General features: G+C 34.7%; 2 protein-coding genes and 1 pseudogene across 2 annotated transcripts; all 3 read left to right on the forward strand.

Annotated features, from left to right (window-relative positions):
- The first annotated feature begins 282 nt into the window (after positions 1-282).
- On the forward strand, positions 283-1,947 carry LOC121759066 (ATP-dependent DNA helicase pif1-like). Its single transcript, XM_042154565.1, has 2 exons — positions 283-1,233; positions 1,321-1,947. The coding sequence occupies exons 1-2, from the start codon at positions 283-285 to the stop codon at positions 1,945-1,947; spliced, it is 1,578 nt and encodes a 525-aa protein (XP_042010499.1).
- A 2,783-nt stretch (positions 1,948-4,730) lies between these two features.
- LOC121756810 (GDSL esterase/lipase At2g04570-like) lies at positions 4,731-6,987 on the forward strand. The gene is made up of 3 exons (XM_042152205.1): positions 4,731-5,123; positions 5,560-6,055; positions 6,580-6,987. Exons 1-3 carry the CDS (start codon positions 4,764-4,766, stop codon positions 6,771-6,773), a joined length of 1,050 nt encoding a protein of 349 aa, XP_042008139.1. The 5' UTR covers positions 4,731-4,763; the 3' UTR covers positions 6,774-6,987.
- A 1,862-nt stretch (positions 6,988-8,849) lies between these two features.
- Positions 8,850-13,277, forward strand: LOC121759432 (annotated as a pseudogene).
- Positions 13,278-13,659: the final 382 nt, after the last annotated feature.

Genomic DNA, 13,659 nt, shown 5'->3' on the forward strand with positions numbered 1-13,659 from the left:
ATGGAATTGTAGAGGCTTCTTTTTGGGCTTCAGCTCACTCTTTGAGATTGCTCTTTGTGAATTTGTTAACATCAGAATCTATTTCATTCCCGGACTTTGTTTGGCAAAGTTGTTGGAAATATTTGCCTGAAGATGTTCTTTATAACCGCCGGAAATTAACAAATTATCCTGGTAAGTTATTTTTTTAATTATTTTCATTGCATGTTTATTATGTTATTTGTTATTAATTTCAATTTATAATATAAGTTTAATTCTAACAACGTATTCTTAATTACTACATGTATGATCTTGAGTGGGGATGAAATTCAGAATTTTGCATTGGCAGAGATTGAGAAATTGTTGCAGAATCTTGGCAAAACTTTGCATGATTTCCATGGTTTGCCGTATCCTGATAATCAGTATTTTGAATCAAGCGAAAATAGGCTGATTACTGATGAGTTGTGTTATGATCGTGAATGTTTAGCAAGGGAATATTTGGAATTTATCTCCAAATTCACTGATGAACAACTTTATGTGCATGACACTATAATGTCGTCTGTGCATTCTAATGATGGAGGAAAATTTTTTGTTTATGGCTATGGAGGTACTGGGAAAACTTTCATTTGGAGATCATTGTCTGCAGGGATTCGTTCGAAGGGCGATATTGTTTTAAATGTGGCGTCCAGTGGCATAGCTTCTTTATTATTGCCTGGTGGTAGAACAACTCATTCTCGGTTTAAAATTTCCATTAATGTGAATAAAGATTCTATGTGCAATATTAAACCAGGCGGTGCACTTGCTGAGTTGATTGTGAGAGCTAAGCTTATTATATGGGATGAAGCTCCGATGATTCATAAATACTGCATAGAAGTCGTGGATAGAACTTTAAGAGATATTATGCGTGTATGCAATGAGTTAAATAGTAACAAACCGTTTGGTGGTAAAACTGTTGTTTTTGGTGGTGACTTTAGACAAATCTTGCCAGTTGTTCCTAAAGGCAGTCGTCAAGATGTTGTGAATGCTACCATTAACTCATCTTATCTTTGGAAGAGTTGCACAGTTTTAAGGCTGACCAAAAATATTAGGCTTTTGAATGTTGAAAATGTTGATGAAGCCTCTAAATTGAAGGAATTTTCCTCTTGGGTTGCTTATATTGGAGATGGTGTTATTGGTGGTCCAAATGATGGTGAAGTGGGTATTCGACTTCCTAGAGACATTGTTTTGTCAAATTCTGGTGATCCTCTTAGAACCATTGTTTCAAACGTCTATCCTTCTTACATGAATCCTGAAGAATTGATTAGTTGTTTGCATGGTCGTGCTATACTTGCTCCTACTTTATAGGTAGTTGACGAGGTTAACCAATTTATGATTTCTTTGGATCAGTCTCAAGGTCGAGTTTACTTTAGTTCTGATAGTATTTTAAACTCTGACTCCACATCAAATGGTCTTGCTGAGATACATTATGTTGAGTTTTTGAATAATTTGAAGTGTTCTGGTACACCTAACCATGAATTGTTGCTGAAAGTTGGTACTCATGTGATGTTGTTTAGGAACATAGACCTGTCAAACGGGTTGTGTAATGGCACAAGATTGATAATTACACAATTAGGTGATTATGTGTTAGAGGGACAGGTATTGGGTGGCCATAATATTGGTCATAAAGTGTTGATTCCTCGAATGTCCTTAATACCATCTGATCCGAGATTGCCTTTCAAGTTCCAAAGAAGACAATTTCCTTTGGCTGTTTCGTATGCAATGACAATTAACAAGAGTCAGGGTCAATCACTCTCTCATGTTGGATTATTTTTGAGAAAACCTGTTTTCAATCATGGACAGCTGTATGTTGCTATATCAAGAGTCACAAGTCGTGAAGGTTTGAAGATTTTGGTGTGTAAAGATGAAGAAGATGAAGGCAATGGTGATTCTACTGTTAACATTGTTTATAAAGAAGTTTTTCAAAACTTATGAACTATTGGATTGTTGATATTTGCGTAATTTCGTATTTATGAATTTTTGTTTTTTTAATGAACTTATTTTAGTATTTATTTATGTATAATGTATGTATATAAGTATCATTATCTCATCTTTATTCTGTATTATATTTTATTTAGTCCACTCATATATGCGTTTCAAATTCAAAAAAAATATTTGTTCATTGGAAATAGACACTTATTCATTTGTCTTGATATTTACAATGTATTTTTTTATTAGATATTTATTCTCCGTCTGCAAGCATAATTATACAATATTTGTCAACGTTGTATTTTAAATTCATTTATCTAAGAATTTTTTACAAGTTTTATAGCACTGGTGGTAAAACTAGTTTTTAATAATGAGACACACTCTGGTGCGCTTGTCGAATTAAATAATAATAATATCCTCAATACATGAATAATACGGAGCAGTATATTTTGTCATTTTGAATATGTCTCGAAAATTTTACATATTTTCTAACTTCCCTTTTTAGAACATTTTTTAATATCTAAGTTTCCATACTTATTTACCAAGAATATGGCCAATCATTATAAGTCGGATTATATCTACATTCACATAACACACTATCTAATTTTTATTAAAACTCATTATTACACCAAAATAAAATAAAATCCGAATTAGATTTATGGCTACATATTCCATCATTTATGGCACATTTTTCCTTAGGGAATAGACCTAAGAGATACTACAACTTAAAAAGGTCAATTAATTATGAGCCCCAAAATGTAACCCTACATATTAGTTAGGGAATGCCACTTAAAAATCAATACAATAAGCCAAAATAAATTTTACTAGTATTTTAAAAGAACGATCTGATTGTAACCAAAATGTGCAGCTATTAATGATGCATCAGATTCAGCTCAATAAATCATCGATATTTCTGGACTTCAAATATACTATATATAATACTCGATCAATAAGAATAAAATCTAACAAAATACATCTTTTTTGGAGTAATATATAAACTACGACACAACAAGAATGTAATTTAACAACCGTTTTCAATTACTTAATTATCTAATTGTATTCTTACTTATAAAGTCCCATGTCGAATTTTAAAATGGGGATTCCCTTATGTCATTATTCATAATATTTCATTTCACTTTCACTTTATCAACACTCGTCGCATTTTTATTTATAAAATTGTTTCGGTATTTTTTTAATATTCTCTATTTCGCAAAAATAAAAACGAAATTGGAGTAAAAATTAAAAAGAATTCAACAAAATATTAGTTTGAGAGGGACAGTCGATGATAACTATGTATCATGAAAAGAAAATAAAAAAATACGGTTACTGAATGGCCTCCATTTCAGGTGGGGATTTAAATGCACATTTTTTCGAACATAGTGCTTTCACCACATCATAATATTTTGCATCATTATTTATGTACATTATTTTAAAAAATTATTAATAAATTAATTATTATTCTGCCTCACAGCTATCGCCCAATAAATTACTTACGGAAATATACAATTGAATTAATTACTACTACTATTTATTGCATATGCCATGTAGCTAGATTGGTTGTTAGAGGGAACATCATTTTTAGTCTACAAACTTTGCCAAAGTATCATTTTAGGTCCGTGAACTTTGAAAATATCATTTGAGGTCCACCAACTATAGATTAATATAATTTGAAGTACTTTTTACTATTTTCAAGTTTTTTTGGACGAAAATACCCTCAATACTATAAAGTGTATATATTTTTAATAAATTTATCATATACTCATATTTTTTTATAAATATCTTTACAATATATTTTCGATAAATTTTCTAAATATAATTTGACCTTAAATATTATCACTTAATTTTGTGACATGCAAGTAAAATTGCTTCTTCAATTTTTTATATTAATTTTTTTAAAATTGAATAAAGAACTTTTCTTTAATAATAAAAAATTGAATAAAGATTTTTTCTTGCATGTCACAAAATTAAATGATAATATTGAAGGTCAAATTATATTTAGAAAATTTGTCAAAAATATATTGTAAAGATATTTATAAAAAATATGAGTATATGATAAATTTATTAAAAATATACACCCTTTAAGGTATTGAAGGTATTTTTGTCCAAAAAAATTGAAAATAGTAAAAAGTACTTCAAATGATATTAACTCATAGTTGGTGGACTTTAAATGATATTTTCAAAGTTCACGGACCTAAAATAATACTTTGATAAAGTTCGTGGATCAAAAAAGATGTTCCCTCTATTTGTTATAGGTGCAATAAAAGGCACCTTTATTTATCTTACAATATTTTACATCATAATATTTTGTACCATGAATAACTCTTTTTTGCTACAGCAATTAGAATATCTTTCAGTAATAGAAGAAAGAAAAATTAGGGCACAAAATTAATAAATGTATATGCCTACACATCTAGAGTAAGAAAAGCATTTCATTAATTTCTTCTCTTTTGTAATGGTCCATCCTTCTAAAATTAAACACATCAATAAGTGTTCAATAACAAAATTATTACTCCAAATCACTTCCAAACACATAAATTTACCGGTCTATTCGAACGCTACCATGTACACATACTCATCGAGCTAAATATCAACAGATGTTCGATGATGGGTGCATGAATGCATGGGTGCATTTCAACACCCTGCCAACCCATTTAACCACCTCACACCAATGCACTCTAATTCAATGCACCATTAAAAGCTTCTTCCTTTTCCTCAACTCCCAAATCCATTAAATAAATCAACCAACAAACTTTTCCCCAATTTTCTATATAAAACCCTTCCATTTATCGCCTCAACCAAAAAACACATTAATATTTTCCAAAATGCTCAGTTTTCCTCTCTTAGCTTGCCTCCTCCTCTGCCTCCTCGGCGGCGGCGGCGCCGCCGCGGTCCCGGCGGTGATCGTGTTCGGAGACTCATCGGTCGACGCCGGCAACAACAACCAGATATCGACGGTGCTGCGGAGCAATTTCCGCCCCTACGGCCGCGATTTCTACGGCGGAAAACCGACGGGGAGATTCTCGAACGGCCGCATTCCGCCGGATTTCATCTCGGAGGCGTTCGGTCTCCGGCCGTTCGTGCCGGCGTACCTCGATCCGCAGTATAACATCTCCGATTTCGCCACCGGCGTCTGCTTCGCCTCCGCCGGCACCGGATTTGATAACGCGACTTCGAATGTTCTCGTAAGTTCGAGATCGGTTTTAGCGACACGCTTATATCATGTTTCGTTGTTGCGATTTTAATTGTTTACTTTTTTTTTTGCGGAAATTGATACATACAAATTGAAATTTGCATGAGAATAATTTCAAGCTTGTTTCTGATACAAATTCAGAAATTAGCTAGATTCTCATTTGCATAATCACACTTTTTTGTTGGTTTTGTGTGTGTGTGTTTGTGTTTTGTTGCTGAAGTGGAGATAATTCTGTGCTTCACTTGACTTGGATCGAAAAATATCAGACTGAAAATAAGCAGCATTTATTATGCATATAATAATGAATGAAATGAAGTTAATATTATCATATGTTGAAAGTATTTTATTTCAGTATTAAAATAGACAACATATACTCAATTTTGATCAATTTGTGTATATTTACTTTGAATTTTGTGATATCTATGTAGAATGTGATTCCTCTATGGAAAGAGGTGGAATACTACAAGGAATATCAAAACAAACTGAAAGCCTACGCCGGCGAAACAAAGGCCAATTCCATAATCAACGAGGCTCTCTACTTGGTAAGCTTAGGCACAAATGACTTCCTAGAGAACTACTACACTATCCCGAACACGAGGTCCAGATACACGGTCGACCAGTATCAGGACTTCCTTGTCGGGCTAGTGGAGGAGTTCATCACGAGTATTTATGGCCTGGGAGCCCGGAAGATCTCGTTGACCGGGCTCCCACCGATGGGATGCTTGCCGTTGGAGAGGTCAACAAATTATGTGAATGGGAATGGGAATGAGTGCATGGAAGGGTACAATCTTGTGGCCTTGCATTTTAATGAGAAGTTGAATGGTTTGGTTGGGAAGGTGAATGGGAAGTTGAGTGGGATTAAGGTTGTTTTCTCTAATCCTTATGGGATTTTCATGCAAATGATCAAGAAGCCTTCTCAATTTGGTAAGTTTATGTTTTCGAGTTTTGAGGGACCAGTCTCGTTTTAGATAGTCTTACGTCTCAAATGGGGTTTTAGTTTGATACTACTTCCAAATGATCAGATATTTTGTGAATAGTTTAATTACACGGCAATTTGGGGCTATAAATTAGGATACAATTAAGTATGAAGGTGGTTGGGCATTGTTTTAATGTCAACATGCAACAATAAATTTCAATAATTGTATGTGTTTATGTATACAAATATAGCTGGAAAATTAAGAAAAGAGGGTAATATTATTATGTGATAGTACAAAATAGTACCATGTTGTTATGAATTATGCATGTGAGCACCAGATTTTAGAGGTTGTTAATTAAATTGAAGGTTGGTAAATAATTTGTTACTAGCTAACCAATTAACATTCTTTAATTATTCTTCTCTAGGTTTATTTCGGCTATAATAGATTATTTATGGATTTTGTGTGAATTGAAATATGAATTAATTTATATATTTTTTATTTAACTTATTATGTTGTGAAATATATTGACAGGATTTGAAGTAGCATCAGTCGCATGTTGTGCGACAGGAATGTTCGAAATGGGGTATATGTGCGACCAGCTCAATCCCTTCACATGTACAGATGCAAATAAATATGTGTTCTGGGATTCTTTCCATCCAACTCAGAAAGCCAGCCAAATTGTGGCTACCTATTTGCTCAAGCATAGTCTGCGTGAATTCTTATGAAAAATATAAAACTTGTTCGACCCCGATTTCGTGTTACTAGCGCACATCTAGCTAGGTTTTGAGTACGTTGTGGTTTTTGTGACCGATGCCCCCAACTAGTGCTCGTGTGCGCGCATAATTAATATCTCGACTTAGATTGTGAGATAGCGTGATTTATGTTTGACGATGTTCGTGTTATATGTCAATATATATGTTATGTCAACTATTATATCTAGTTTTCAGTATTTGTTTCCGCGTATCACTATTTTTTTATGAACGAAAATTACTCAAAGCCAGAAGAAGCTGACAAGCAAAGTTCTAAAAAGTAGCAAAAATTAGTGCAATAGCAAATGAGAAAAAAAAATCAACTACCAAACTGCAAACAACATACAACAATATCAAGACCGTAGAAGTATCAATCCCGCAAATACATGTGAACCACACAAAGCAAAAATACAAACTCATCAAAAAAGTGATCTAGTGAGCACAAACGATAAAAAAGAGAGAATTTACAACCCGAACATAATATCACAAACTAAAACAATCGGGCACTGTCTAATAAACGTAAAAACAATCATTAACAACCCGATAATTTAAATTTTAAAGGATTTAGCCGATATAGTTGAGCGACGCCTAAGATAAAAGCATCTTAACACTTATGTGGTGTTCGGTTTCCTAGATAAAATAATACCAAAATATAATCTAGGATTGAGTTGTGAGATTATTTTAATCATAAAGGGTTAGCTATGACTAATTATCCCATGATTATCCATCTAAGATTGAGTTGTGAGATTGAATCTCATGAACCAAACATACTACATATATAATACCTTGATACAATTTTACAAAATGAACACCCCCTAACGTGAATGAACTCACAATTCATTGCTTTAATAATATTGACTTATTAGTCAATAATCGTTGTGCATAAAAAAACGACACGTGTCGAATCGGAAAGGTTTAGAAATCTGACATCAATCGCTAGTGAGAAGATGCACCTCTAGTTTATAGTTGGGGATTTAAATGCATTGGCATGTATGAATTTGTCAACTTTATTCTCATACATATTTGGTGTGATATTATTGTAAGTACTAAAGAAATCTAGCAAAACATGCATGGTATATAAGTACAATGCCTGCGAATGCGATATTAGTTGCAATTAATAGCATTCGGTGGGTGGTTGCTAAATTGGTACTATCGAAATCTTTGGCTGCATTTGATCGTATTAATTATGTCGATTCAATATTTTTTTGGAAGAGTATTTTATATGCCCTCTCCCTTTCTAACTTATCTCTCTTGACATTAAATATTTATTTTTACAAAATTATTATTGTACCTTGATTGTTGCATGAAAAAATAGACATGCAATTGAAGGATTGCATTGGACACAAGATTGAAATTAGAAATTCGATCTAATTTTCTAAAATTTAAAAATAATACACTTATTTGGAGTTAAATTATACTACTACAAATACTTATTCAAAAATAAAGAAAACCAATTGTGATAGTTTTATGGAGTATTAATGTATTATTCTTTTGTTGTCATAGAGAGTTTGATCGACCTTGTTTTGGTACGATGCGATTCAAGTAATCAAGTGGGTCTAAGTGGTTGAAAAGTATATTTACTGAAACAATTGTTATTACATCGATAACATATTTCATCCATTCTCGTTCATTTTTGTTTACCGAATCAAGGTTTTTTCACATATAGATTATGATTGTTTCAAAATTCAATCTCTATACAGAATAGGATGTATGAGTTTCTGTCATTCGACTTCTTCAGACGTGATATCAACCTTCTCAGAGCATGTAATCAAATAATTTATCTATACTCATTAACTTGTGTTGCAACAAAAAATATTTCATTTTATGTTGTTATAACTCTAAATTAAGCATTTTATGTCTAATTAACGTGTAAAAATGATGATATTAGAAGAAGTGTAGTAGTAACACTTTTTAACGAATTCCAAAGTCCAAATCAAAGATTTTAAAGTGAAATTTGTTATTTTCTTGAATAAAGGGTGAAAACTGATAATTATCAATTATTTGGGGGTTAAAGTGAAATTCACCGAAAACATTAATTTTCTGCAACGCCATACTATCTGCTGCAGACATCCCCACAGTCGATGCAGTGGACTCTCACGATCGAAGTCATGATCAACACAATCAACGTCCGAGATCTTCTCTCCTCGCCGCTGTCGGCGCCGGACCTCCGCCTCCTCATCTCCCGCCCCGATTCCCACTACCTCCGGATCAAATCCACCGTCCAATCGTACCTCATTTCCCACCATTCCGACTTCTCCGCCCTCTTCTCGCGCTGCTCCGACGTCGTTTCGAAATCGGAGAATCTCTCCGGAGACGTCACCGCGCTGCTGAGCCTCGTGTGCGATCAGCCGGTGGAGGCGGATGTGGAGAGGATCGTGAAGGAGATTGTGGAAAAAAGGCGGAAGCGCGGGGAAAAGGGGAGATTGTGGAGTTTTTGGGGGTAATTTTGGAATTGGATGGGAAATTGGGGCGGTTAGGGAGGATGTGAAGAGTGGGAGAGTGGTGGAGGCGGCGGAGGGGCTTAGGGAGCTGAAAGCAGCTCTTGGAATGAAGGGCGGTGGCGATTCTCACACGGCGGCGGAAGGTGAGCCGGCGGTTTATGCGATTCTCAGAAAACAGTGGGTGGATTGTTTCGAGGAGGTGAATTGGAATTTTCCTTTGATTTTTTGTGATCAGAGGAATTGGATTTTGCAAATGTTGATTTGGATTGAACATCAAATGTATTTTTTTCAATATATTTTCTCGTAATTTTGCTCTGCCTTAGTTGGATTGAAGGCTGTATTTTGTGCAATTTTTAAAGTTATTAAGCTTATGCAATAAGAACTCTTCGTGAATAGAGAACTTCATTTCATTTTCTGAACTTAGAGGAGTTAGGCTTTTCTCATACTTAGAAAAGGTTGAATTTTTTACTTTTTTCATTGCTTGTGGCACAATTGACGATTGAAACTTCCATTTTTTTATTGGTGATGAGTAACAAATGGTGATTTTATCCAATTTAATGATTTGTTTTTAGAGCCGTTCAATTTGGATGTAGATTCAAGAGCTACTTTTGAGGTTTATGGAGACTGCCGTGCGGTTTGATCAGGATGCCAATGCGGTATACGTAAAGTATCAGATCGATGGAGTTAATGGTCTAGAGCTGTCCACTATAATGAATGCTATGGATGTGAGTAAAAATTTACTTACTTCTGAATAATGCTTCCCGGATTTAGAAAATATTCCCATATTCATTTTTCAGTGGCAGCTTTCTCTGCAATGCGTAATCACCCATGGTGTTTATGTAGCTTGCTGGGGTTCTTGATTGTGGGCTTGCTAAAATTGCAGATTTGATCACTAAATACGTTTTCACGCCAGAGGTGAGCTGTAAAGCAAATCCTATAGTTGAAGGAGAAAACAACCAGGATCCGGACCATGTCAAAGAAGCAGTTCTTAAGATGTCTCCGTCTGTTGCGTCTGAGGTACAGATTAGGAATCTGGATGCAGAATTAGCTTTCGTGTGCAATGCGTTTATATAATTATCATGTACTCATTCCTTTGTGTGAATTAAACCCATGCTTGTAGCCCATCAAATCGTCCTCATATTCACAGGGCAATAAGGTGGATGGTAAACTTATGTACTCCAACATCGTTAAAATCATAAATTTTTTCAGCAAGTATTTATGCTTCAACGATGGATCTTGGATGCGCTGTTTTGGACAATTAACTTGGCCAAGGATGTCAGATATGATTATTTCAAATTTCCTTGTCAAGGTTTGTGTTTAATTCTCATAGTATTAAATATCTGTTCATATATAAAGAATTTTGTTGAGAAGATATGTGATTTCATAAAATTCTGTTTCCCATGGTGAGATGTTAGTCATGAAATCCCTCCATCGAGTTTCAGGTTGTTCCCGATGATGCTTCGAAGCTCGCTGAGTTTTAGCAGATCAGGAAACTCACAATTGATTTGCTTTGAAGGAACTTAAGTTCATATCTTCATCGAATGATAAAGATCATAAGCTGAGTAATTTTGCTGAGAATGTTGAAGTGCACTTTGCATCGAGAAAGAAAGTTCAAATTTTGGCTAGGGCCAGAAATATTCTTCTGCAATCTGATTTCAGTCTTCCTCAAGTGAGTACATATTTGTGATCTTGTAAGTGTTTTCTGCTTGTCTGTCTGATTCAGCTGTGGTGTATTTGCCTACAGGACTATAGTACGATAACATTGGGCGCCAACAAAGAAGAGTGCTGACTCCAACCGCGTTATTTTGCTGTTTTCATCTGAGGAATGCGTGGTGTCTGTATCAGCTAAAGAACTAATGGAGCTTGTGCATCAAACCCTAAAGGTTATGTTTTTGTTTTTCATTTCACTATACACTCTCGCCAATTTGTCGACTTATATACTTTCTATGTCTTTGTACCCCACACATATTGAGAATGTGTTTTTATTCCACTGGTTATTTCTGGATGTGTGCTTATCACCTCCAAAAGTGGCATTGGAATTCTACCATGCTGCTAGAAATGCTCTAGTTCTTTACGAAGCGATCATCCCTGTGAAGGTGTGTAGATTAAATTACTTTGCTTTTAGCTATATCTAGTCAAGTTCTTTTGAATTGTGGTGAAGATTTTACGTACGTTCATATTCATAAAAGTTCAACGAATATATTAATGTTATGAAACGTCTACTTGATTTCTAAAGCTTCAAAGCCAGCTCGATTCCATTACCCAGGCAGCTGTTCTCATGCACAATGACTGTCTTTACCTCTCTCAGGAGATTCTTGGGCTTGCATTTCAGGTAGGTCTGCATATTGATTAATTTTCCTTTCCTTATCTTTGGCATCATCAGAAAAAAATATTGTATTCCTTTCCGACAATATGCTCATGCCATCGAACTGAAGGAATTGATCTCTGATTTCTGAAGCTAATTGAATGCAGTTTATTTAGAGTTATTGACTGTCTTTCAGCTCTGAACTAGTACTTTTTAATAATGCATCCCATCGCAATAATTTTGCAGTATCGCCCGTACTTTCCTAGTTCTGTTAAGGAGCTTGCTGTATTTATTGATTTGGCTCCCAAATTTCTACTCCTGGCTGAAGAAGTTTTGCAGCGTCAAATTCAGCTTGTTAAGTCCAACTTAAAACAGGTACTCTCGTGGAAAGAGGCCTTTTCGTGGTATCTTCTTTGCGTGCATTTTTTTCCCGATCTGATTGTGCTGTGATATGTTGTTGACTAGGCTATCGATGGAGCCAATGGATTTCAAAACATCCACAAAGTGAAACAGTTTGAAACTGCCAAATTTTGCATCGATCAGGTATTCAGCACCTTATTGAAATGAAGAAGCTTCAATGCCTTCCCCAGTTTGAGATGTTGATTCAGTTTTCTGCTAGATCGCGTTTGTGATCGAGAAAGTGCACATAATCTGGGAACCTTTGTTACTTCCTTCCGTATATGAGAAGAGCATGACCATGATTCTCGAGTCGGTCTTTACGAGACTTGTGAAAGAGATACTTCTTATAGATGACATGGCTGCTGAAGAAACATTACAGGTGCAGTGCAAGAACTAATCAATAATTCAATATACTTGAGTTAAAAAATGTATAACTATTAAGCTGAAGTATCTTTCTCACCAGCTTTCTAAATACAGCTACAAAGACTGATCCAGCTACTGTTCGAGCATCTCTCCTCTTTACTCGAGCCCATTTTGGTCGTGGACGAGAGAGAGAAGTCACAAGAGGCTCAAAAGGACATCGATAATCTTATATCATCCATTCGGAAGCTGAGAAAGTTGGCCGGTGATAGATTTTTTTCGATTATTGTACCATATTTCCATTATAACTGCATTTCTCAGCAACTTTATCTTACTCTATTTCCTGCATTTTCCCTTAGAACTCTTGGACATGCCTTTGAAGTCTATTACCGATGCTTGGGAGAGCGGTGAACTCCCTGATTGCAACTTCGAAGCATCAGAGGTACGACAATTTCATACACCTTGAACAAAAAAATCCAAAGCTTTTCAGATGATTGTTCGAAAAATCTACTATTAGTCACTGCCTCCTGCGTTGCAGGTCCGGGATTTTATCCGAGCCATATTCACAGACTCACCTCTGAGAAAAGAGCTTATTTAGAATAGAAAACACAAACATCGGATGAAAGATTAAAAGCGGCGTGATTAATGGAACCACGCGATGGAATGACCTCAGAACCTGTGGGAGTCGGAGGTGAAACGAGCACTACGAAAACGACAGAAAATGTGAGAGCAGAGGCTTGTTCAAGAGTTAGTTTACTAATACCATTAACCTCTGCTTATGGCGTTCATTTCTCAAATTACTCATTTTGAGATTATTACTTTTAGCCCATAGCTTTAGGTTATTTAAAGATAACATTTTTTAGTATATGCAGTGATAGAAAACATTTTTGAGAACATTGCTTTCACGAGAAAATGGAGGGAAAGGATAAATATTTTATTATTGAAATTTTAATAACTTATTTTTGTGATAGTTAAGATTATTAGAGTATCAATTTTTTTTTTGTCATAGTTAAATTTACAGTATCATTGTTTAATTTACCATAATAGCCTATGTGCATCATAATTAAACAAATTTACAAATCTCATGTTTTTAAAATAGAGTGACACTGATCAATGCCATCGTCCACACAAGTATTATTCTCACTAAGGCAAAACGTGTATGATAATATAACATATAAATGTAATTATCTTGTAAGATGGCCTTGTCACATTCACTACAATTCTATATAATCCTATTAGCATAGTATAGAGAATTGACCTAAATTGTTTTGTATGTTCAAATCACATCACTGAAAATAAACTGACCCCTTGGAAATCAATTAAAAAAAGGATCCATTATATGAATAAACTTTTGTAT

Source organism: Salvia splendens, chromosome 12, assembly GCF_004379255.2.
Source record: "Salvia splendens isolate huo1 chromosome 12, SspV2, whole genome shotgun sequence".
NCBI classification, from domain to species: Eukaryota; Viridiplantae; Streptophyta; class Magnoliopsida; order Lamiales; family Lamiaceae; genus Salvia; species Salvia splendens.